This window comes from Branchiostoma lanceolatum, chromosome 1, assembly GCF_035083965.1.
Source record: "Branchiostoma lanceolatum isolate klBraLanc5 chromosome 1, klBraLanc5.hap2, whole genome shotgun sequence".
NCBI classification, from domain to species: domain Eukaryota; kingdom Metazoa; phylum Chordata; class Leptocardii; order Amphioxiformes; family Branchiostomatidae; genus Branchiostoma; species Branchiostoma lanceolatum.
Genome location: NC_089722.1, coordinates 1,484,260 through 1,510,588, shown reverse-complemented (window position 1 = coordinate 1,510,588; position 26,329 = coordinate 1,484,260). Strand labels below are relative to the sequence as shown.

The window sequence follows — 26,329 nt, the reverse complement described above, 5'->3', positions numbered from 1 at the left end:
CCTAGCATTCTGTGATAAACAATATACCAAATCCTTTACTCTAAAAGACTAGCAACATGCCAACAACAAAACTACACAGTAAGAACAAATGTCTAACATTATGCACCTTAGTCTACCAACTTTCTATGCAGGTAGTCATCATACCCCATTATTAGCATTCTTAATCGTCATCGAATGATAACATTTGAGGCACCGATATGAACATAAGAAATAAGACAGTCGTGAACAAACAAAACATCACTGTTAATGGGTTTCACACCCTCTCATGTCAGCCACACCGCTTGTATATATTTTTCACAGTAGAGATTGGAATTCGGGACAAACTGGATTCCAGATTCTCCTGGACAGATCGGAATTCTTTTATATCCTAGGACAAATGGGAAGTCTACCAGAGCAAGCTCCAATTCTACTAGAGGAAATCCAGATTACATCAGTTTTTGGAGAAAATATACAGGGCTAGGGCTAGGGCTAGGGCTAGGGCTAGGGCTAGGGCTAGGGCTAGGGCTAGGGCTAGGGCTAGGGCTAGGGCTAGGGCTAGGGCTAGGGCTAGGGCTAGGGCTAGGGCTAGGGCTAGGGCTAGGGCTAGGGCTAGGGCTAGGGCTAGGGCTAGGGCTAGGGCTAGGGCTAGGGCTAGGGCTAGGGCTAGGGCTAGGGTTAGGGGCTTTCTGTATATTCTGTATTCTCCAAGTAGAGGTTTCGACTGAGAGGGCGAGGAGTGTCCGCGATTTTAACGTTTCTTTCCGTCCACAAACGTTTTAAATCGCGGCCATTTCTAGCTCTCTGGACAGAACTCTTTGCTTGGAGAATACTTTCCGTAGTCTTTACAGCAGATGAAGTGGCCGCCGTGTCCCGATACCGCCCGCCGATGGAAGAACAGGATGTAGGTCCGGGGTCGGCATAGGGGCCTCCATTGCTTTGGACCTTGGACAAAAAGAAAAATATAGGTCAATAGAATCCTGTGTCGGCATCTTCATTTGCTAACTTCTAGCATTCAATGATGATTAGTAATAATAATTTCGAGTTTATTGCAAATTCGTCAATACAGTCTAGTTGGAGGTAGTCTATTCTATGGCATCATTTGTGTACATAAGTACATGTTTTGTGGTTCATTATAACTTGATGTGTTGTACGGCCTTGATTTGCACAGTAGTGTGAAAGAGCCCTAACAAAACAATACCAATGCATGTACCACTTTTGCTTAAGTCACGTCACATGCGATATAAAATATGTGGCGTTCGACCGCACACCAATTACATGTAGTTAAAGGCAACCAAAGCAATATTAGGAAATGGCAATTTAAAAAATGCTGAAATCTTTATGGAAGTGACATTTACTAACTTTGTTTAGCACATTTGCGTATAACGTCATACTTTGAGCATTTTAAAGTCGCGCAAAATCGGCCGTACGATGATCCCCTTAGTTATGCGAGCCTACAAAAACTCCAGCTATGATTTTCAGTGAGTTCTCACATCACAACAACATCGTAATTTTGCATCATGGACGTTGCTATACATTATAATAGTGTTGTTTGAACTAATCATGTATAGAAATTACTAAATAAAGTGACTTTCAAATCTATCTTTCGAGCCCTAATATTGCTTGGGTTGCCTTTAACACTTCGATGCAACCGCATGTTTACTGCTACCCTGGGAGACCAGACTCGAGCGGCCGTTAGCCAGTTCCTGGAAAGGAAAGGGATCTCGAACCAGTTCAGCTCAAATGCACTCAATGAACAGATGAGCTACTCTTCCACTGGTCGTGACAGAGAAAACAGACGCTATGTTCAGTATTTACAGGTTCATTGTACCGGGGAAATCCCCCTAGCTCTTTTCGACAAGCACAATGAACAGTGGACCACGGCTAACCGTCCCGTCCTAAGGACTGCGATCTTTAACGGTAGCGTGCATGTCAGGTGAGCGACACAGCCGGGATCGAACCCGGGGCTTCTAGTTCCAGAGGCAAGATCGCTAACCACTGGACTACGCACGCTACCCTGGCAATGAGCCCGCCGAAGGAACTGGTTAACGGCCCGATCCCAAGTCTAGTCTCTCAGGGTTGTTTATCGCTGTGTACCTTCCTTGTTACCAAACAAGAATTGCATTTTCCCCTTACCTTATTAGCCTGGGTACCCGAAGAGGCTCACTTGTCTGAGCCATGGTTGATAGCCGTGGGTCTTGGTGACTAGGAACTTCCAATAGCGCGCTGTTCCCTTGAACCCGCCGAACTCCTGCCGGCGATCCCCTCCCCCAGCCTTCACGTCGGTAACAGTCGTTACGTCCTCCCAGTTGTACGGGCTCCCAACTTCTGACTTCTGCAACTTGAAGGCCGCGATGTCGTGCGCGGTGTCTCCGAAGTTGTTGACTGCGATGCGTTTCAGAGTGTGGGGCACTTTGAGGTCCAGCACTATCCAATAGCGTTTAGCACTATCACTTCTTGCGTTCCAGAAGGTGCCACTCCACCCATCGAAGGCCTTATCGGGAGGATGAGTCGTATAGCCCGAGCCAGAGGCGCCTACGACCCATGACGAATCCGATTTTAGCCATGCACCTGGGGAATAGGACACAGAATTGTTAAGCCAGCTCTTTCGGAACGTATTACCATTCCCGTGGTACACATGGGGAGGATGATTAAGTGCTTTCAGCAGCGGCATTACCAAACAAGAAAGCTTTTTCAAAAAATGCTGGCCGTGGCGCATTTGGAAGGATTAGAAGAAGAAAGAAAGAAAAAAGAAGAACAAGCTAGCAAAAACAAAACATTTCCTCCTTATATAAAAAAAAAAGTTCCCGAGGTTTTTAAAGATATCTAAACTATATACCTCACTACACGGTACCATTTTTGGTCAATTTTTGGTCATTTTCATAACAAAACCAATTCCTTTTTGTGTAATTTCATGCGTAATATGGCCATTTCTGGGGATCTGGCAGGGCATAGGGAAAGGCTTATGGTATTGCATGTCAATGTGTGGCTGACTACTGTAAGCGAGATATACAAACCCAAAACCTCATAAACATAATTTATGCAGATTTTAGTAAAGTATATTTTTCTTTAGTTTGTTAACAGTCTCTCACCACATCTGGTTCAAATTACTTGGACCAGAAGGACTGGGGTTCAAGCCCCCGGTAGGACACCTCTGGACAAGAGGCGCACTGAGTCATACCAAAGACTTTTATAAGAATGGTACATACTTCTGAAACAGTATGGAAGGTAAATACACTTCACTGCCAGTAGACTAGCCCCCTGCTACAGTGATTGCACCACAGTGTGGCCCAGGGCTATGAAATGGAGATGGGCACCGCCCTATACATCATTAATGGTGTGGGAGGATTTTAACTTTACTAACCAACAGGTTCCCCCTCAAAGACTCGCACTTCACACAGGCTCAGCTTTCGGGAGGCACCGGGGAGACGGATACCCACATACCGTCCGCGCATGCCCGGGCATAAGATGACCATTGGTTGAACCTTCACGTTGGCTCGATGATCGCCACCACACTTGGGGTTATCTTGGACGTTGGGGGAGTCCCCGATGTGGACGTTGAAGGGGTTGAGGCGATCCCCACAACAGTCCATGCGGTTGAAGATGATAATTCTGTAGATAGTGAAGACAAAGCAAACACACTGGAGTATTGTATTAACGTTGTCGTTGATAGATCAAAGTGTTGATGGCCCTTCTCGTCAACCTGCTATATTAGATGTATAGTTAAACTCACATTATCCAACTCTGCGGATAGAAAGTTTAAAAACAAAAATACATGTTATTCTTCCATCATGACGTCAATGAAAAGCGACCTGCAGACCGATTTTGGCTTCTCGTGAATAAATAAAGTTCAAACAAACAAACAAACAATCAGACAGAATGCAACACGTTGTGTCTTCCAGTGTATCTATCTCCATCCCAACGCATATTATCAATCATTTGACTTATAAACTTAGTAAAAGTTAAGTATTTAAAATCTTCAAGGTGTTTTCATCGCAATGATGACTGGTGGTGTGGTGGGTTTTTCTCGTGTGTAGAGAAGTCAGGGTAGAATTAAGTAACGGTCCGCCATAATCGGCAATTCTACCAGTAGATATGGCGTCTCTTCTACAGACGGAGATTGCGATTGTTCTAATCTCCTCCGGTAGAATGGGTAATCGTAATCTCTACTGGCAGAGACTACGACCTCTCTACATACATGCTGTTTACCTACCTTGAAACCTTATGCTCTCCTCCAAGATCCACCCACCAACTGGGATTATCTTCTCCAGCATCTCGAGTGTGGGTACAGGTCCAATGGGTAAAGACGCCACTGGTTTTCCCATCTACGGCACGGCTGGCCGCGTGGCCGGAATGTGTGGTGGATTGGTACGCTTTCTTCCCCAGGGCGACATTGACACCTGTGGCGGAAAGAATAGTATACCATCATGCATTGCGAAACAAAATGGCGGCGTTGAAGTTAGATCGTGATGTAGTATTTCCCGATTTTGTTGACAGCAAACTCGTTCATTTGTATTTGTGTGGAGGAAGAGGAAGTGGAGATTTCATTTGAAGAATTTGACATCGTTTCTGTCAAATTGCGGACGTGCCACGTCTCTGTCCTGACCGACGCGGGACAGCGAAGATTCGCCATGATAGCTGACAGAGGACAAATTTATGGGGGAGAGGGCATCGGTCGTTTCCAGCACCAAAGTTGCTTCTTGTTACAACCAGTTGCGTGGCAAAGGTATCCTAGGTTACGTATGATTGACACCTGTGGCAGGCGAGAGAACTAGTTATGGGGAGACTAAACAGTTACAATAAATCCCAGTAATGCATGTATCCCTATGGGGAAGTTAAGAAAAAGAAGGTTTCATGTTCTCAGGAATCAAAACAACAGACTACAAACACTTACCCTCAAATACTAACCAGTTATGTCAACTGCCATTAGATTCATTCCTGACAAATTCCATACGGCTATTCTCCAGATATACCCCCCTACACAGAGCCCTTGGATAGGTCCAACAGGCTTCAGACACCCAGTTAAAGACCATGCCACTATATCAGGGGGGTGCCAAAACCCACAAGGTAGAGACAGACCATTTATTCTAACTAATTCAGCAAATACAGAGTCTGTCCTACCGCAGCCACTCCTATTCTGCCCAGATTTCACACCAAAAAAGGATTTTCAATGGTTTAAACCCTGTTTCTTACTTGGGGTCTGGGCGCAGGCGCAATCCCTTTAGTCTCCCCTTATCAGCAGTGTCGCATCTACATCGATGTGTGGGAGATGGGAACTGTGTGCCCAGTGGACTACATAGTGAGTAGGACATGTGTTGCGACTTATCGAGGACGATATAAGAGTTTACCAGTGTGCCAAAGAATTTGTAAATACTGTACGTCCAAGGCGGTGGAAGACGAAACACATTTTATTTCCAAGTGTCTATTTAACAGTGACGAAAGAACCGAATTATTTAAACAAGTTACCACGAAATACCCCTACTTTTACACACATACGGATGAACAAAAAGCTACCTTTCTCTTGAAATCGCAGAACCCACAAATACTAGAAAAAGTGGGACTTTTCGTCTTCCACTGCTTCCAAAAAAGAAGTCAAACCCAGCTAGTTTAGATATAGCCAACAATTGTATTTAGTACCAGTAGCCTATTGTTACAACAAAGTCAGATCAAGTTTTCTGACGCATGTATGTTTTTCCCTATGTTTTTATCATGTACTTGCAATTAGCCCACGGACATGAACTTGCAATAAACTTCTACTCATATTAACCTCAACAAGCCCTTCTTGAGTTATTCCCTTTCAAAGTCAGACGCGAAACCTGCTCCTGCAGTTCCAAAAAAGGCGCTAGGGGGCCCAAACCCGTACCACTTACTCTCTGTTCAAAGATCTATGTACCACTCAAAAATCAGTTCCATAGCATGTCCAGAACACGAGATATCAAAACAGGAAGTTTCGCTGCAGTACCATAAGACGCCGCTAGGGGGCCCAAAATCTAATTGTTTTCAGGTTTCATCAAGACCTACCAACATACCAAATATCAAAACAATCCGTCAAGGCGTTCTTTAGTTATTCTGGTCCACTACAGACAGACAGACAAACAAACAGACAAACAAACGCTACCCTCTGCATAACCTTCTCGGCGAAGGTAATGAAGGCAGGATCCCGTACGCTTCCATAACCATTATTGACCAGGCATACAGAGTGTGAGCATCTATCATTTCCTATACAGATGACTCAAGTTAAAACCCTTAAGCTGCCAGTCCCGACTTAATTAGGGATACAGAAATATGCCTTGTGTGCTGGACCCGGTTATAACCGGGATAGGGTATTCCCCAGAACAAAACAGCTTTGCGTGCGTGTAGCGCGCGAAGCCGGGAAGTTAGGGGAGTTAGCGCCGCCGGGTGTTTCGCGGGTTTCGTGAGGGAGGTCAGGGGTCAAACATTTTTGATTTTTACTTGGCTAAAAAACCTGGCAGCTTAAGGGTTAATAGACAACAGTTCCTGTTCCTCACAGCTAAATTCTTACATTTTTCTTCATGATGTATTTGGCACTTACCATAGTCCTTACAGTCGGGGCAAGTGCAGTGATCTACCGAGTTTCCACAAATTCCACCACTGGAACAGCAGGGTGTAGTTCCAAAAGGGTCACACTGTCCGGGGTTTGCTAGTGGGGCTGGGGAAGACTTGCCACAACGCCGGTCGGATCTCCATTTGGCACCTTTAAAAGGAAAGAAAATATTCAGTAAATACGTACGTATGAACCAACCTAGTGCCAATAATCATCGAATAGACGAACGCAATCACATGTGTGTATATGAACTGCATTAGCCATGTATGGAATGTGCACTTTTGGGTGCATTTTTTGTGTTATTGACTTGTGTTGTTATATATGCTTGTCGTTATTTGCATCGTTATTATTTATCGAATTGTTTCCTTGCTTACTTAGTTGGTAATTTTTCTGTGTTCAGTTAGGTAATTGGTTCTTTATATATAATAATTTAGTTCTTGTTTTTTGTTATTGTTATTATTAGTTATAGATTTGTTATTTGTTACGATATTAAGTTGTCATTTTTTTCTCTATATCTTAATTTATCATTGTAATTTATTCTGTTTGAAAAATGGGGATGGAATATCATAGACCACATTGGTCTCTACCTTCCCCGGCACTATGTGTATTGATCTGTCATATGTATGTAAAATTCTTTTACCTGTGCGAAATAAAGAGACAAAGACTTAAACTTATATGATGGCATACGGCGAACTTACGCGTGCAAGTCTTTCCGTCTTTTCCCACGGCCAGTTCACCTGGGCACGCTGGCACGCATCGGCTTCTTCCATCGTCTTTGTTGAACATGACGAAGGCCGCGCATTCGCACTTCTTGCCATCGGCAGCTACCTTGGTACCGGCCGGGCACGCTGGCACGCATTGGATAGTTCCAATACCCTTCTGGAATGAAAAGTGCTTGCAACGGCGGCATTCTGTGTCGAGCTTCGATCCAGGGGACCTTGGGATACACCCTGTAAAGTGTAACGCATTGTAAGCAAAATGTCAATCAAACAGCTTTCTTTTGTGCCAGGGCCTACTCTCCTAGCAGAGATTAGTGGAGAAGATTGTGGCCTTTTTATCATAGGCGCTCTCGACCGATCGATAGGAAACGGGGCGTATGATAAAAAAGGTCACAATCTTCTCCACCAACCTCTGCTTGGAGAGGAGTGCCCGGGCCGCCGCTTGTGTGTGTCAAGCAACGGCTCTGCCATACCGGAATGTGATCCGTACCCCCAGTTGCCTTAGCGCTGGACAGCCCTCGGCCAGCCACATACTGCCCCTCATGTAACGTAACATGACCAATTAACGTCCGATTTATTCAAAACGTATTCATCTTAAAACCGCGCAGACAGAGGCAAATTTCAAACCCATGGGCAGAAATATCAGCTCTTCCAAAAAGAAAATGCGTGGTCTGTAAGTTTTTCTCCGCCTGTTTAACGCCGTGCGAGCATGTATTTATACTGAGGTATATGATGAAGAATTGTGCTAGGGTAACCCATTATCGTCCACTTCTGAATCTATTCCCTTCTAGCGCTATGCTTAAGCTTGAAGAACATAGACCAGAAAAAAATGCACAGTAACTGTCCAAAGTAGTCTGCAGACAAATGATAGTAAAATCACAATGTCTGTCCGGCCACTTGCTTAACGCGATGGAAACAAGAGCTTTTAAAAAAAGCTGGCGTTTCGGCTACGTTTATAAGTGTGAATTGTCTTTTCCCTTTACTTGAAGTAAAATCTGCCAGAGGAAGTCACTCAAGGGCTGTTCAGTCTATTAGAAAAATTGTCATTTTGGGAAATGAGTACTGTTTTAATAGAGAAAGGCAGATTGGGGAAAGCAATTTTGAAGTTACGTCACTTAACTTAAGTGCTTTTGAAAAAGCTGGTCTTGGCCTACAACTTGTACTTATTTGTAAAATGTATAATAGGCTCATTATAAAAGCTATCAATGTAATTATGTACATGGCACGCAATAAAACATAAAATTTGAAAAAGCACCATTGAATCATCAGCACTATGGTAATTAAGTGAAATAGAAGTTCATAACAGCTAAGGTTCTATCTAAAATGACTACCAAATGTCAAACAAATCAACAGCTACCTCATCCGTATTATTCTGGTTTCCGCATTTACAACATTTCTTCCTTATTTTCCTGGGTAATTTTGCTAAAATTCATGAAAATTCCCATAGTTTTGTGCCGAGGGGCGCCACTTTCCACGTCCGTGTTGTCTGAATGAAGTCGATACTGAACAATGGAGCATTTGCTACTGTAACAAAGAATCGCTGTTTTGCAAACAACATCAAGAGCCTCTGTTTACATCGGGGATAGAAGTTTAGTGGCGAGTGTTTTGCAAGAATCATCTTACCGCGCATAGGAGCCGCTGCACGGTATTTTCCATTACAATGAACAGAAAAATTCGAATGCCGGGTTTGGAATCTATGAAGTCCTGTTCATAAGACAAAGGCCTTGTATATATTAAATGAATATTTAAAAATAACAAATATAAAATATTTCTTTATTTATTAATGAAAAAAAATGATATTCATAAATATGATATTGATAGATTAATATAATATCAATATATATTTTTGATATTCAATATCTAAAAAGAAAAAAAAATCCATGCACGGAGACGAACCCGGATCTTCTGGGTCCGAAGTGCTTCGCGTTGCCAGATCGGCCAAGCTGCGGTACGTAACTATTTACACTGGACGTAATGCTATAACCTTACCATATGGTATCATTTATGCCGATTTTTGGTCGTTTTCTTGACGAAATCATTTTTTTTCTTCTGCAATCTTGTGGAATAGATGTAATATGGTCATTTTTCAGGATATCAAAGTCCGAAACCACAATGCAATGATATTTCCGAACAGTTGTAGCAGTTACATGCGGTCGCCGTCCTGTGTCACATGCAAATCTAGCCACATGCAAATCTAGTGTTGAACCAAGCTTCCCTGGTTCCTTCCTTGAAGCATGCTTGAAGGTAAAAGCCAGGACAATGCGTTCCGGCGCGCATGCGCCGAAACGCAAAAAACAATGTTTATATGTAAATTTCCCCCACATGCGCGGCACGTGGCATTCACGTGGTAAACGCATGGCCGTTATGTTTTGCTGTGCAAAAATTAAAGAGATGGCTAAGGACCATACTTATGATGTTCTTTATTGCTCATTAGAACAGGCTTTGGCATAATACACCGCGACATGTGGACATGAGCCAAACCGGATGTAAATAGGTTCTGCACGTAAATAGGTCATGTTACGTTAGTTGAAGGGACCAGCCAATCACGATCTTGCCCCTTCGGTGTAGGCGGCGGCAGGACGCTAACACAGCGAGAGGGAAAACGCCAGAAACACCAGGGCCGTTGCTTGATACATACATGACAGACAGGACGGAAAATCGTTGCACTATGTCCACGACTCAAGATTTGAAATAAAATTCCAAGAATTCTCGAAAATTGCACACAATACTTCACCATTTCAGGCGACATACCGCATACCACTGGACAAATGCCTGTGCAATTTCTAGAATTCTTACAATCTGCACACAATACAATATCATTTGGCTCGCCCCTGAGTCGTCGCCAAAAATATCCAGATATCATGATTACACAAGAGGCATGGAAAAGCTCACCATCGCACTCGGGGTGGCAGTTCTCCACACACTCGCCATCCCTCAAGACAGTTCCTCCGGTACATTCCATTTCTCCTGTTGCCCCTCCCTCGATGACTCGGGCGTCCATAATCTCCACGTCCTTTTCCCCGCTACCAAAGGAGTAGAAACGGATGCCCAATGGTGGACTGTCATCGTTGTAGACCATATAGACAAGTCCTTTCTCCTGTTGTCAGAAAATGTAAAAAGAAATCGTCGCTCATACTCATTAACTGTATGTTAGTTTACTTGTATTAGGCTGCACCAAGTAATTTTTATGGATGACGTCCTTTGGAAACCCTAAATCTAATGCGAGAGCGCGAAAAAAAAACAAGAAGGGCCGAAAAAAAAACAAGAAGGGCCGAAAAAAACAAGATGCCTAGATTTGAAAAATCTTGTCAGCAGGAAAAATCTGCACTGCTGACAGGATGATCAGTAGAAAAATTGCACTACTGAGAGGACGATCCTGTCAGCAGTAGAAAAAATGCACTGCTGACAGGATGATCCAATTTTTTCTACTGATGACAGGATCATCCTGTCAGTAAGTAGCCACTTCCTTATTTATGCATTTTGCGTGACGAGTTATATGCATTTCGCGTGACGAGTTTTACATTAATCTTACGATTTGCGGCACTGTCGTAACTCTTTGGTCATAGTTACAGGAAGCGGAATTTATTGTTTTTTTTCTGGGAACAGACCAAAATCAATGCGCGCGCGGACGTCATCCATAAAAATTACTTGGTGCAGCCTTACAGTAGAATCGACATCTATATAACGAAAATCATTTAGATCTATTGTATGAGTATATCTAAACAAGTCACTTACGGAATCATCAGATCCGATGCCGTATTTGATGTAGGTTCGCTTTTTGTCAAGGTCTTCATCTAAGCAAATGAAGTAAGGCTGGAACAGCTTGGAGTCACCGAGACTTCGGGCGCTCTTTGCGCCTTCGTATTTCACCAGCTTCATTCCCTAAGAAAAGCATATACAGACGAAGCCATTTAATTGCACCCCGGATAAACGCACATTCCATTTAATTGCACCAAATCCCAAAATCCCAAACCGGTTCCCATTCACTGCATTGTTAGTGACTCCGCATATCTGCACCGCGCATTGTCACCAATGCCGGATAATTGCACCAAAAACGCTGGCAAATGGGTGGTGCAATTAAGCGGATTCTACTGTATAGTGCATAATCAATTGCAATTGATCATCTCATCAATTTTTGAATAACATACCTTAACTCAATTGATGATCAATCTGTGGGTAACATACTAAGAAACTCATGTCTCACCAATTTATGCGCAACATACCTATAAATTTATCATCTCAGAAATTTACAGTATGTTACCCATAAATTAGTGAGATGATCAAGAGTTACTGAAATCGACAATTACGAAAACCACTGAATCCTGTTTCAATTCCAAACACGACCAGAAAAGCGAGAACCGGCTGTATATGTATTTGTGTATAGGTAGAGGGATGACAACAAAGTTAGTTGCCCCCATTGCCGGCCATGATAAGACCCACTAAAGTAAGGCCCTATAAAAGCACTTACTTTAACTTCAATCTTAAAAACTCTTCTACACCAGAAAGTCACAAGGATATACTTGATAAACATGCAAAGAAAACAGAGGGTTGTACAGTTCAAACTCGCAGAAACGCCACCCGGAAGTAAACAGACCCTATCTCTGACCTAGTTCCCGGCCATACCCATCCGCATGACCCAACAACTCACATATGTTCTTACGCCACCTAAACTACTGAACTAAACAATTTTCAACTAAAATTGGAAAGCTAAGACCCTACCTGTTCCTTCTAACCAAAAAAAATCTCCAGATTGGGCAAAAAATTAAAGGAAAAGAAAGGTTTCAAAGATTTTAAGTAGGGACTACAAAGGAGTTCAAAAATTGCGCAACTCAACTTAGGGGTCAGCCCTAGAGGCGGTGCCTGCAGGAAATGTTGGCGTTACCTTGTAGAGGGCAACGCCTTGGAAACTGATCTGGAGATGGTACCAGGTGGTCACGTCTCTTGGAATGGCAGAGAACACGACAAAAATGTCGCCTGCAGACGCCGCCACGAAGTACAGACACCTTCCTTTCTCCTCCGCGGGTTTGATCTGGTAAGAGTTGGACCATTTCACGTCGCAGGGAGCCTCAACGATACTGCTTAGAGCACCACTGGTAAAGACAACAGAACATCATTACTTATTAGCATCTTAGCGACAGAACAATAATCATAAGTATTTGATTGTCGGAAATGCGTTTCCCGAATGGTACATGGTACACACGAAACATGGTAATATACATGTAGTATGAAATAATCATAACAATCAATCCATAGAAAAACCAAGCAGATGTGCAGTAGCGTCTCACGATAAAACTGCCACCAACAAATCAAGACCATAGCATGTCCAGGTCAAAAGGTATAAAAAGTTCTGCAGCATTATTACCATGGTCACATACCAGAGGGGTCAAAAATGACATTGACCATTGTCTTTCCAACACCTACCCACATACCAAACAACATCGTAATCCGTCCAGAGGTTCTCAAGATATGCTGACTACAAGAGTCCGGAAACACAAACAGACACACACACACACGCGCACGCACACACACACACACACACACACACGCCAAAATTAAAACCATAGGTCCATGTTCATCGAGATAATTACGAGAGAAGTGATCTGCATACTATCACAAGTACCATCTACAGTAAGGTGGTGGAATCGTTTGTAAGATTTACCCTGTTTTCCGGGAATGTTCATACGGGCTGATGTACTCTGCTCGGGCAACATTCCAGCCTGCGTAGTTGCGAGGCAAATTTCCCAAAACCTGTCAAGACAAGTGCAGAACGATATCAATTAGTATTTAGATGTAGTTAGATATCAAATTTCTGTTACCACTGTAACTATTCTTCTGCTTGTCACCATGACCTGTACTTAGCTCATCAGAGCATAAACGTGCAATAAAGGTCTTTCATTCATTCATTCATCGTAACGTTATGTACACATTCTGGCAATAAGTACGGTAAAGAAGGTTTAATGTTGTTAGCTTGTAAGCCCATCTGTGTTTGAAGTCATACTTGAGGCACACGCGTTGTCACAGTATACGCATGAACCGTCAAGTTGGTAGTTCTTTTTTTTAAGATCTATTTCGCACTTAAAAATATACCTACATAAGAAATAAATAAATACAAAGATAATAAAACAGTGCAGGGCAGGCCAAAAAGCTTCTGCTTATGTAAGGGCCTCCCTTTATCAAATCATAACATTTTTAGTTGATCAGTTATACAAAGGAAATAAGTTGGATGATAAACAAAATGAAACAATATAGAGGTCATGAGAACAATATAATAAAGAATTTACCATAACTTGATAAATCATACATGAATATGAATGTAGAGTAAACGAGAAGTATTAAACAAAGTAAGAGCAGTGGACTGCTATTAAACAAAGTAAAAAATACCAATAAACAGTGGACTACTATTAAGCACTTACCACTGTGGAGGCTTTCTGGTCTTCAGGTGTGACCACAAAGGTTCCGCTTGCTTCGTCATACGTCATTACAAAACCATAGCAGGAGACCTGAGTTCGTAAATACATCTTCCAGTTGTTATAACGCATTTTCTAACAATGCACAATTTACTTCATTTGCATTATTGCAAATAACTGTAAATAAGGCATGCTCAGAAGCTATATACATAGGTGGGGTCGTGTGGCGCAACGGCAGAGTGTTCGACTCAGTACCAAGGGGTCCCGCGTTCGAATCATTGCAATCCTGTCATGTCACCGATCTTGTGCCCTTGGGAAAGGCACTTTACACGACTTTCCTCACTCCACCCAGGTGTAGATGGGTACCTGACTTCGGTTGAGGAAGGTCGTATTGAGGTCACCTGGTGGCACCGAATGGCAGCCACCAAGACCCTTGCGACAGTTCCACAAAAGTGCAATTGGGGAGCAAATATCTATCTGTTGTGTATTATGATCTATTGTTTGAAACCTGTAAACCTGCATTAATTCAGCGCCATAGTAAGGCTGCCATTGCAGGTGATTTCTGACCATTATTCTCATTATTACATAGCGGAGTCAGAATTATAGAAGATATCGATGTGCTACATGTATGTGAACAGCTATGAATTGGTGGCTTTGATTCTCACAATGTATCCAGTATATCATTCATTTTCAGGCATGGTCCAAGAAAGGTCACGTTCTCATCGAATCGAATTGATATATGACAAAAGAACAATGCCACTGGCGCAGTCGGCTGCTATAGCCAACCTTGTACACATTGTTGGTCAACTGCCTTTACATTTAAAGGAAAGCAACACAAAAAATTGAAAATCCTTCCATGCTATGCTTAATATATTCCTAAGTCAAATTCTTACATCAAGTTGTTACACATAAGTCCGTCATAGTTCTGGGATTTTCCACAGTTTGCAACTTATGCCGTGCTGACGCCTTCTCGCCTGATGATCGAATTATATGAAGTCTGTGTTTCAAATTTTTCACCTAATGATTGAATTTTTGAACACTGACGTCGTATAATACAATCATCAGGTGAAAAATTTGAAACACCGACGTCATATAATTCAATTATCAGGTGAGAAGGCGTCAGCACGGCATAAGTTGCAAACTGTGGAAAATCCCAGAACTATGACGGACTTATGTGGAACAACTTGAAGTAAGAATTTGACTTTGGAATATATTAAGCATAGCATAGAAGGATTTTCAATTTTTTGTGTAGCTTTCCTTTAAGGAAATGTGCCATATTGACTGTCTGCAGGACGCATGACACAGTTTTGGAAGAATGATTTACCTTCTTGTTGTTGGTGTCGCCACTTCCACCATTGGTACGGCTGTTGTACATGTGCATTTCGCCCCCGGGAGCGTGACAGTTCCATCTATTGAAAAAAAGAAAGAATAATGACATGTTATAACAGTATTATTTGTTTCTCCCATAACCATTGAACATTGAAATATTTCAGAAAGCTGCCACAAAGGTATCATATGGTTAGCCTATACACTGATTAAATAAAAGATGAAATAAAATAAATAAATAAAATAAAAACGATTAGCCACTGATATTATTTAAGGAAGTCAACAAAAAGATTTACTGACCCGTAGCTTCCAGCTGAGACACCTTTAAATTGCGTTTTTTATACTTAATGCATCTTTTCCTATTGTATCATGCATTGTATATATTGTACTTTGCTATGTATTGCCTACAGTTGTAAGTGCTTTATTGTCGTATTCAGTGTAATTGTAATGTTAGTGGTCCGCAACATCAGCTTGTCTGCCTGGCGTTCCACTGTGTATTGTATTGTTGCAATTTCGAATTAAGATAAAGATAAGGAAGCCCCTACCTTCCCCGTGCATGGACCATAAAGGCCTCTCTGTTCATCGTTAGGTCGTAGTTGATGTTTTCAGGAAGGTCAAAGATGACCTGCAGTTGAAAAGGCAAAGATATGTTATTCACTCGCAATTCCTTCTTGTAATAAACTTAGGAAATTACGTGGTTGGCAATATTCTTTTTTTCTGGGTATTACAGTTGAATTTGGTGAGGATAGATAAATAACATCATATATCCTTTAGCATTGAACCTTGAACGGGGACATCAACGATGCCAACATATAGCCCAGCCAGACTTTCTGGACCAATCACAAGCCTCGAGTCCTATTACAATTTGTATTTGTATTTGTATTTATTGAGAATGAGACAAATCATTACACTGGGTCAGCCCAGGCAGCTCTCGCTGGTAACGGCTGACCCACAAATACAGACAAACATACAACAGTACATAACCTGCAGTAAAATCATTACACTATCATGATACATACATAGTTAATACGATACAATACAATACAATACAATACAATGCATAATAGTACAGTATAAAATCATTGGACTCAATAACTACCATGCAAATATATAAGAACATGGCATTTGTGAGGGTCTGCATGCCCTTTTTCGTGAAGCGTTACGAGCAATTTTAATTCACCGTTAATCGTTACCGGCCGCCCTGAATTTACCGTTAAGCGTTATCAGTATATTGATAATTGATAATTGGTTGCAGCCATAATGTCATAAGCTTAAGCATGGGTAAATGAAGAAACCAGCCGTCCATTGAATAATTGCCCAATAATACACACTAGCAGGAATGATAACCCTCTACGCTTCGCTCACTCGGTGGTTTATTCTTTGTCTCTCTTACCTTGTAAGTGTCTCCATTGATGAGCTCCAGCCATGTGGGGAAGGTCGATCCAGCAGCACCCCACAAATACACACTAGCAGGAATGATAACCCTCTACGCTTCGCTCACTCGGTGGTTTATTCTTTGTCTCTCTTACCTTGTAAGTGTCTCCATTGATGAGCTCCAGCCATGTGGGGAAGGTCGATCCAGCAGCACCCCACAAATACACACTAGCAGGAATGATAACCCTCTACGCTTCGCTCACTCGGTGGTTTATTCTTTGTCTCTCTTACCTTGTAAGTGTCTCCATTGATGAGCTCCAGCCATGTGGGGAAGGTCGATCCAGCAGCACCCCAATAATACACACTAGCAGGAATGATAACCCACTACGCTTCGCTCACTCGGTGGTTTATTCTGTGTCTCTCTTACCTTGTAAGTGTCTCCATTGATGAGCTCCAGCCACGTGGGGAAGGTAGATCCAGCAGCACCCCCCTTCACCTTCAAGGCCTGAGTCGTGCATCCGGGTTTCCCCCCTTTCAGATTGAAATCCGTGGTGGGCACTGGTCCCTGCACGAAAACGACAGCGCCATTGATATTATTGTTATTATAGGTTGACCTAGGTCATGACCCCATGACGCTATAGGTCACCTGCCTCGTGTTGCGTGGTGGCCATTTTGTCCGCCATCTTGTATTCCTTGATTTTGGTTACCATTAAAGTGTGCTCGGTTCGCACTCCGAATGCTAGCTCCCAGAGGTGTCCTTAGCGGTCCAAGTTGACGTGGTGGCATCGGAAGGATTTGACACAGGGCTTACCGAATGTACCACACAAGAGAACAGAACGTATAGAACATACAGTGTCTCTGATATCTTTGGAGAAGAATAACTTGAGCCCAAGCACAACAAAAATACTCAGTACCTTTGACGTTTCATCGTCGACAAAGTATAGATAACAGCTCCATTTCAATTCTCAACAACACCAACAGCAGTGTCAATTATTCCACCGACAAACGTGATGAAGTTATATTTCATAATGCCCACAAAGTGATCAGAGACGGAGCATAGAATGGCGTACACCATACCTCTTCCATGTACACAGCAATCGCCCTTTCCAGCGCCAGTCGCTTCTTGTCCATCTCTTGTTCAAACTGGTCCGTAGAGGTGACGTCACAATAACTGTGCAGATTAAAAGATTTTTTTTTAAATACGCCTGCAGTTCACGAGCAAGTTTCTAGGAGTCCCAAACCTACACCACTTCTTCAAAGGCATTTTTCTACTATCTCAGGCATTAGGCGACGCCAAGAAATAACTACGATGTTTGCTATGTAAATTAAAGGAATACCCACAGCAATTGTAATCAATCAATATACTAGTATGTCTGTCACCAAAATATCGAAACATTAGCGTCCATCATCGCTACAATTTTGGTGACATTGAAAGATAAATCTTTAATTTGTTGGCAACACTTACTTGTTTCATAATGTCATCTTCTTAAGTCACCGGGCTTACCGTTTCTCAGTTAAAGGTTCCATCACTCCTTGGCTGTTGTTCACCATCTTAGACACCTCATAATACTTCCTGCTGGTTCCTGTCTCGGTCTTGAGGCTACGTGTTTGTTATCAGAATACGGAATTATTGTGCAAGCGTATAAAAAAAATGGTCATTTAAGGTATCTTTGAAAGAACATCATCAACTACTCACTAAACGGATTCAGTGTCGTCTCTTTAGTTTAAGTCCTTAAAATCAATTATATCATCATGACGGTGAATGTATCATCAAGATGACGTTAGGATTTATCCTATTATTTTTATCATTTAACATTGATCACATTCGGTGTTCAATGCATCATGTAAAAGACGAAACCTTGACGCAGGCCACTCAGATGATGAGGAGACCTAATCAAGTACAAGTAAGCAAGGTCGTCAATGCATTGTCACATGGCGTATGTGTCGACAGAATGAGTATAACTCACTTTTTACTGAAGCATCCGTCAGCGGCATCTTTGATGTCGAACGGGAACAGAAGTTTGTAGTTCAGGTCCAGCAGGTCCGACATGGTGCCCATGAACATCTCGATGGGTTTGGGGAATTGGGGGATGGACTTCAGCCACTCGGTGAAGGTGTCCTTGAACCCGGTTGAGTAGAAGTCAGCTACGATGGACGCAACTTCCTGGTCGCCTCCTTCAACTGTCACATGGGTGCTGGAAGTCTTGGAAGACTTGCTGTAAGATCACAAACGTTTGTTCCTTTGTTTGTTTGTTTGCTTTTTATTTCACCAGGGGAATCATGTCGCCAGCTGGTATTTTCAATGAGCCATGGTGGGGGGGGGGGGGGAACCAAGTTGTTTATATAAAATTCAAACAAGGTTGCAAGAAATAACAAAACAAGGTTGCAAGAAATAACAAAACAATATGCGAACTACAAATGTGATTTGTTCGTTTAATGGAGCCCATAGGCATAGCGGTTTCAGCGCGTTGGAAGTTACATTTTTAAATTCAATTTTCTAGTGCTTCCTATGCATAGTAAGTTTAAAAAACACCATTGCAAATCGACCTTCATGAAGCAAAGATGCGATGTCGTTGTGTCGTGGCAACTCAATGAATATTTGGGCGCCGATTTCGTGGTGCTCCCAATACATAAATGACGTTTGGCTTGTTTCTGTACTCTTTTTGATAAGCGCCCAACGTATGAAATCATGAAAGAAATGTGCTAATTTGATAAGTACATGTTGATATCATACAGATTGGCATATCCAGAATATTTCCAGTTTTAACGTTCTCAAACTGCTTTGGACTCATTCCTCTCTTACGCTTCTGGCAGGGTTTAGAGCAATTCTGTTCCTGTACTTGGTAATGGTCAAGGAGATGATATTGTCGTGCCAACATACAAAATCGTTAGTAACAGCTACTCACTACCACTTAGAGGCAGGTTCTGTGTTCCTTTTTGATAGTAATATTAGATGATTAAGGAAATAAACAGGCTGCCCATAATGTCTTACAGTGGAATTGTTAATTCATGCAGTGCTATACAACCAGTTTAGCCAAATTGTCAAATCACTGTGACTGAGTTAACCTCAAACACAGACATTATGTGCAGTACAACTAAATATATATCACCTTACCCCCAAAAGAGAATTTCAAGAAAGCTAAAGACAAATGGGTGGCATACGAAGATCCGCTGGACCCCTGCATTCCAAAGTGACCTCCGGCGTTGAAAAAAAGGGAATTGTAAGAAGCCTGGGCCTGAATCGAGAAGTCTTGGAGACTTTCACTCTTGGAGGCTTCTTGGGTTTTAAACAGCCTGAAGGAGCCACCAAACTTCGCTGACTTGATGTAATGAGTGCCATAGCGGATGATGAACTTTTCTGTAAACAACAATTGATTGTCTTAGTCACAGTTACCGCACTGACCGTGCATTGTGGAAAATTATTAGCATAAATCAGCTATCATCCTATATATCATTCTAGCTAAATATCATAGATTCATTCTTAGGAAGATTGCACATATGACAAGTACACTTACGAAGTTCTGCCTTCCCCACGATGAAGTTTTTGGGAAGAGACAAGAAGTCCCGCATGAAGGGTAGGCTCAGGGTGTCCGGGGAGATTTCATCCAGGAAGATTTCATACCTAGAAGAGAAATGGCTCCAAGGGGTCAAACTTTCCCACTACCTTAGGTTACAATCCTGTTACCATATAATCATGGGTTGATAAAGTGAAGACAGTTGTTCATTGATAAGATGGGGTTTCAACTTTTTAACAATGTCAGTTTCAGTTGGTATTGGCTATATATGATAACGTTAATGACCAGCTTTTCCCCCTAATAAAACACCTCGTTCGCTTCGCCCACTAGAAGGCTTATATGGTGGTTGTAGGCGTTATGTCTCCGTAAAGATCCCGGTGGTACATTAACCCTTGACTAACGGAAGACTAAGACGACACAGCATACAATCACCAAAAAAAAATCCGTGTGACCAGAAGACATCAGCAAGCCATCGATTGAACTGCAATTGCCAACACAAGAATCGGACTCACTAAAATTTTCAACGATCAGCTCCGTTCTTTGTCGAGAAATGAGAAATCCACTGCTTTTAGTTTTGTGACTTCACGTTATGCAGATATAGAACAAGTGACACGTGGAAATTTGAGCCCAATTTTTGCGTTGGCAATTGCAGTTCAACATCGATTCAGAATGACTTCTACAAACACAGATGAATGTCAGTGAGTCAATGTAGCAATCCTTTATGCACGAGAAAGCTCACTCACCTTATCACGTTGGCCTGGATAAGGGACATGAACGACTGTTTCTGGCCTGATGACGATTTCCCATATGCTGCCTCAACGGCGGCCTGCATAGAAACGGGATATTCATTAACGGTTGAGACAACCAGGAACATTTGAAAATCAAAATCTCTTTCAATTTCTTCAGTTCAGCACTTTTGTGGGATCATGTGGCGTAACGGCCTAGTGGTCCCGGGTTCGAATCCCCTGACGCCACCGATGTTGTGCCCTTTGAAAGGCACTTTATACGACTTTCCTCACTCCATCCAGGTGTAAAAATGGGCTATTGTTATCGTTACTTAGCACTGTTAATATGAATTCTATAAAAAGAATTGAGTGCAGTGCCACGTCGTCCTTGTCTTCCAAAAAGCAAAATAAATTTAGAAAATGAAATTCGTCAGTGCGAAAAAAAAGGTGTTCCCGAACCTGGAAGCCGAATCCAGAAAAGGACATCCCAGCTTTCATCTGAAGGGAATGACGGTAACTCTGTTTTGACTCAAAGACCTTGGAGGAAACGTCAGTGTCGAAGATGCCGTGAACGTTCATGTTGTCTGGAACATCCTCGTCGTGATACCTAGGGTGCAGTGACAATTAAAAAAAAAACATCATGTATTTTCCATCATCCAAAGGGCCGGTCAAATTCCAGTTAGTAGTCAGATCCTCAAGGGAATATGGTCCGGGATATAGGACACACACATCCAGCATCACACATTCACACACCAGACCCTGACCTGGAAACCTCTTTAAAATCCCGTCGACAGACAGAATTAGTGACCAGGAACTATGGGAAAGAGCCCACCAGCACTACTAGGTGCATAAATGTGAAAATTATGCGAATTTTCGGCAAAATTCGAAGAAAATGTGATAAAATGTGCTATAATGTTAAAATTTTGAGGTCCAACAGCATAACATTTTTTCACATAAGTTGACAGATAATTACATAAAATAACATTCAGGTCACATTTCTGAAGAGCGACACTAAAATGTGAAAAAATGTTATCATTTTGCGTCACATTATTTCACATTCACCCTAAAAGATCTAGAAAAATTACATTTTCAAATGTAAAAATATGTTATCTAAATGTGAAGTTGGCTGTTCACCCATTATGTGAAGTTATGTGACTACCAGTCCAAGGCAAATGGAAGAGAGGGCGGCCAAAGAATAGCTGGAGGAGGGACACAGAGGAGGAGATGGGGAGCTGAAAGAAGGCCCAGAGACGAGTTCATCGGAGGACTTTCATCAGTGGTCTATGATTCAACCTTTGCTGACAGTGCCTTATAATGTGCAGAAGGTTCAAGTAAGCAAGTAATTCCATCATCTGACAGAAAGCAGTACGTATGGCTCTACTGATTATTACAACGTACTGCAGACATTGCAGCTACCGACTGCCTGGCATAGCATCGCACATCTTAACGGGAAAAGGGAACGCCGTATTCAACATTCTCGAAAGACATATGGGTCTTACATGCGTGTGTGTGTGTGTGTGTGTGTGTGTGTGTGTGTGTTTGTGTGTGTGTGTGTGTGTGTGTGTGTGTATATGTGTGTGTATGTGTGTGTGTGTTTGTGTGTCTGTGTGTATGTGTGTGTGTGTTTGTGTGTGTGAGTATGTGTGTGTGTGTGTGCGTGTGTGTGTGTGCGTGTGTGTGTGTGTGTGTGTGTTTGTGTGTTTTTGTGTCTCTGTGTGTGTATGTGTGTGTGTGTTTGTGTGTGTGAGTATGTGTGTGTGTATGTGTGTGTGTATGTGTGTGTGTGTGTGTATGTGTGTGTGTGTATATGTGTGTGTGTGTGTGTGTGTGCGTATGCGTGTGTGTGTGCGTGTGTGTGTGTGTGTGTGTGTGTGTGTGTGTGTGTGTGTGTGTGTGTGTGTGTGTGTGTAAGTATTATAATTCCTACAACGTTTCCTCGATACTCACGTCGCCCGGTTCTTGCAGTTCCGCTGTACGACCGTTTTCCTTCTGGACATGCTGCTGTAGTCCCCGCGACCATCAAAGCCGACCCCGATGTAGCCACAGCCCTCCATCATGTTCTATGGGACAACAATATGACGTTTACTTAGTCTTACTGTGATATCTTTGTGATAAGGTTAATGATTGCTGACCCAATACTTCCGTCCTCCAGTTTCACAGCATTTCCTACATGAACGATGCATCATCACGGATAATACCTACCTACCTACTCCCTTGACACCCAGGTCGCCTTGACGGTACACATTCAACTTCAACTTGTTTTACCCCCAGATAACCCCGCGAGGGGCAAAGTAGGGGGGGAGGAGGTCCCAGGCTAAGGCGGGCAGGCCTCCAGCCTGGCGCGGTATGACTCAACGGTGAGAGCCGTAACAACCGCGCCAGGCTGGGCGTTTCACTCGGGGATGGTGCGGGGGAAGAATGAATGTTTGTAAGAGTCTGTCTGGGCGTTAAGTGGTTGAAATTTGAGCGTGTTGCTCCCCCGGGTGCGCCCCTGACCTGGTTTCAGTAGACTATCTGTGTTAGTATTGATGTAGTTATTGACTAGCTTATAGAAAAAGGTGAGGCGGGCGTTCCTCCTCCTTTCAGAGACTGGGGGGAAATAGAGAGCTGTCTCCAGACTCGTATATTTCTCGCAGCAGCGCCGGCCTTTCGGCCACGTTATAAGGCAAAACCCAAGACATAACATAATACGTTTGGTTCGAGCAAAGTGCGTTCAGCAGGCAAAGAACTGTTGACAAGTTACGGACCTTTACCTTTGACCTGAACTAGCTTATTATCGATAGCAATGGGCCATCGCCCGGCATGGGCACATAGACAGATACTGTTGGTGGATAAGGTGAAACATTTCTACATATCAATAGAGCTCATAGTTTAGCACAAGCTGCATCCGGATTCAAAACTCACATAACATGCCGGCATGGCGTCCTTGATGTTGTAGCATGGGTCTCCTGCTTTGTATCCCGTCCCGAAACAGCCGTTCATCAGAGCAGAGCCCATCCCCATCGGGTAGGAGAACGCCATTGCTTGGGAGCTCTGGTCGGGTTCACTCTCCTTCCTGCCAGTGTAGAAATGTTAATTATCTTTCTCACAGTCGTCATGCATTTGGTAAAAATATTCACAATAAACAAAGAGAACCTAGCTACAAAATATGTAAACTTTGGTAGTCTAGTTGTGCCTCAGAAAGGTAGATTAACAGATTGTATGATCACGAAGCTTCTTCATTTTGATGTATGACATTGACGGGAAGGACTCAAAATTCATTTTTGGAAATACGTGCACTGGTGCACCCAACGAAACAAAATAGGTGCACAGACAGACTTTTGGGTGCACAACATGAAATAGATTGAATGTCAGCAAAACATAATTACAAAGTTTAACGCTCTTAAGAACTACAATCAGTAATTCTACAGCTAGCTTCAAAATTGCAAACAAATAAGACTAATAAATCAAATTAAGTACAACAAAAGGGTTATATTACTTATTCTGATACTTACATTTCAATAGCATTTTCTGTGTATTAGTGTACAATAGTACCCTTACCCTATAGCCTACAAAAATATCTAGGTGCACTGGTGCACCCACTGTCAAATATTAGGTGCACAGCTCCAATTTTGGGTGCACACAGGTGCACATGCGCCCACTATTTCGAGCCCTGACGCGTCATCTAATATGTATAACTATGTATAAACAAACTTTAAGATAAAGAATCGAGCTCATACTTGGCGTCCTCTTGAACGTCAATCTTCATTTCCATTCCTGGCGGAGCGAACATGTCGTCTTCGACCATACCCTTCTGTGCAACGAAGTCCACTTCTGCCTGCAAAGGAATCATCTCTATTATTGGCACCACAAACAAACAAACAAACAAACAAACAAACAAACAAACAAACACATGAAGAAAGCGGTATCAGATAATGTTACCTACACAAATTATGGTAAACTTATTTTGCACAATGTCAAATACACAACCTTTAGGACAAATCTATCCATTCCTCGATACCTCAATTCATGCTAATGCTAAGATCAAACTCCAAGTCTCTCAATACAGGGCTTCCATGTTCTCTGAGCAGGGATTAACTGAATAATTCCATTTCAAAATAAAAGCAAATCCCTGGTGTACCTTTATCTCATGCGATCCACCACCACCACCGCCGCCATCATCACCATCTCCATCCTCATCTTTCTTGTCGTGTGAAGCTGTAATGTGATGACAGGAAAGACATCGGTTAAAGTTAAAATGATTTTGTTCCTAAAGATATCTCTGGTCACGCTAGTGAGTGAAATATAGCTTATACTTAACAGTTAAAGTATAAGCTGTATTTCACTCACTAGTAGACTGGTTTATTCGTCATCATGTGACAGACAGGCCTCATGACAGCCCTTATAAGGCTGAATTGCGAGGCTAAATACATCGTAGATAATTGCGTGTTACAAATCAGGCAACGATTAAAAGTTCCAATAAATATCAGTTAAAACAATTGATAAGACTATTTAAGAGTCACTAGCATGACCAGAGATATCTTTAGGAACAAAATAAATTATGACTATAATGACTATGTTATTACTTTGTCAAAACAATGTGACCGGTTTAAGAAAGACAACAGTACGTTTGCTATACACGTCCATTGAAAGTGCACGGCAGAAGTGTTAGGATTTTACACAGCAGAAAGCAACTCGCAATTCATGGAGCTGAGTTACATCGCATGGATACATAAACTATCATCCCTTACCTTTTTCAAATATCTTATCGACCGTTTCCTCCGCCACCTCCTTTTCCACTTCTGCCGTGACCTCGGCCTCCTGCTTCACACTTTGCGCCATGATGTCCGGTCCCATGTTCTTCATACCGCCCAGTTTCTTTATCGTGTCCGTCAGTTTTCCTGCGTCGAAGCCCCCTGATGCTGTACATGGCAAATTAGAATAGGAGAAACATTATTAGGAATCAGGAACAGAGTTTCTAAATACGAGGCCACATTTTCAACCACATTCGGATGATCACCAGAAAATTCAAAAATCGCCAGAGCATTGAGCATATTATTCGTCTAAAAATGACGGGGTCGCTCATCTATAAACGTTGGCTGGTACTTAAAAATCGCGCAATGATCTAGAGAACAGTGACCGTAGCCCGACCTAAAATGTCCCTTCACAGCCCACAGACTAGTCGGTTAAGCAAGATGTTCCCTAACATATACCCTATAGGATTCTTTGAGGAGAGCCACACCCCGCGCACGTAAAAGAGGCCATCACGCTTATCGAAAAGAGTAGGGGTCCTTCCCGGTGATAGTGGATCAAATAAATCTGTCCGGATATGTAGCTTGTACTCTTCAGTACAAACCTGGTGTGTTACGCCATAAGGCGGTTAACCGGGTGTGCAATACAAACAAACAATACAAACAAAACAAACAAACAAAGAATAAATGAGGTTATAGGATTTACAGAAAAGCTTTCCAGCAAGACTCGCTATGGCTGGGAGGAAGCGCTTGTCCTTGGCGTAAGAAGGGGCGTCTTCTGCAGCTGCTGCCTTCAGGGCATCATGGAGATCATCCGGCAACGCTGGAGCACAGAGATACAATGTATCATGAGCCAGTGGAGAAAAGCTGTCACTACCCTTTACTCAGAAATTACCAGATAATTTATTTATCATAGACAAGTATCTATTGGTTTGGCTGTTCAGCACACACATGCAGCAATAGCTGCCCAACTAGCCTGTTGCTATTACCAT

The 26,329-nt window shown here is 42.4% G+C and overlaps 1 protein-coding gene across 1 annotated transcript; it reads right to left on the bottom strand.

The window, feature by feature from the left end:
* Nucleotides 1–452: 452 nt before the first annotated feature.
* LOC136424212 (uncharacterized) lies at nucleotides 453–26,329 on the bottom strand. The gene is made up of 28 exons (XM_066412737.1): nucleotides 26,314–26,329; nucleotides 26,044–26,160; nucleotides 25,338–25,508; nucleotides 24,728–24,804; nucleotides 24,327–24,424; nucleotides 23,512–23,662; nucleotides 22,555–22,667; nucleotides 21,067–21,214; nucleotides 20,626–20,708; nucleotides 19,883–19,989; nucleotides 19,530–19,725; nucleotides 18,335–18,583; nucleotides 17,872–17,967; nucleotides 17,445–17,538; nucleotides 16,795–16,932; nucleotides 15,539–15,618; nucleotides 14,992–15,076; nucleotides 13,674–13,760; nucleotides 12,920–13,008; nucleotides 12,143–12,350; nucleotides 10,996–11,142; nucleotides 10,153–10,357; nucleotides 7,240–7,491; nucleotides 6,530–6,691; nucleotides 4,190–4,376; nucleotides 3,341–3,588; nucleotides 2,113–2,547; nucleotides 453–921 (listed from the first exon to the last, which is right to left on the bottom strand). Exons 1-27 carry the CDS (start codon nucleotides 26,327–26,329, stop codon nucleotides 2,117–2,119), a joined length of 4,035 nt encoding a protein of 1,344 aa, XP_066268834.1. The 3' UTR covers nucleotides 453–921; nucleotides 2,113–2,116.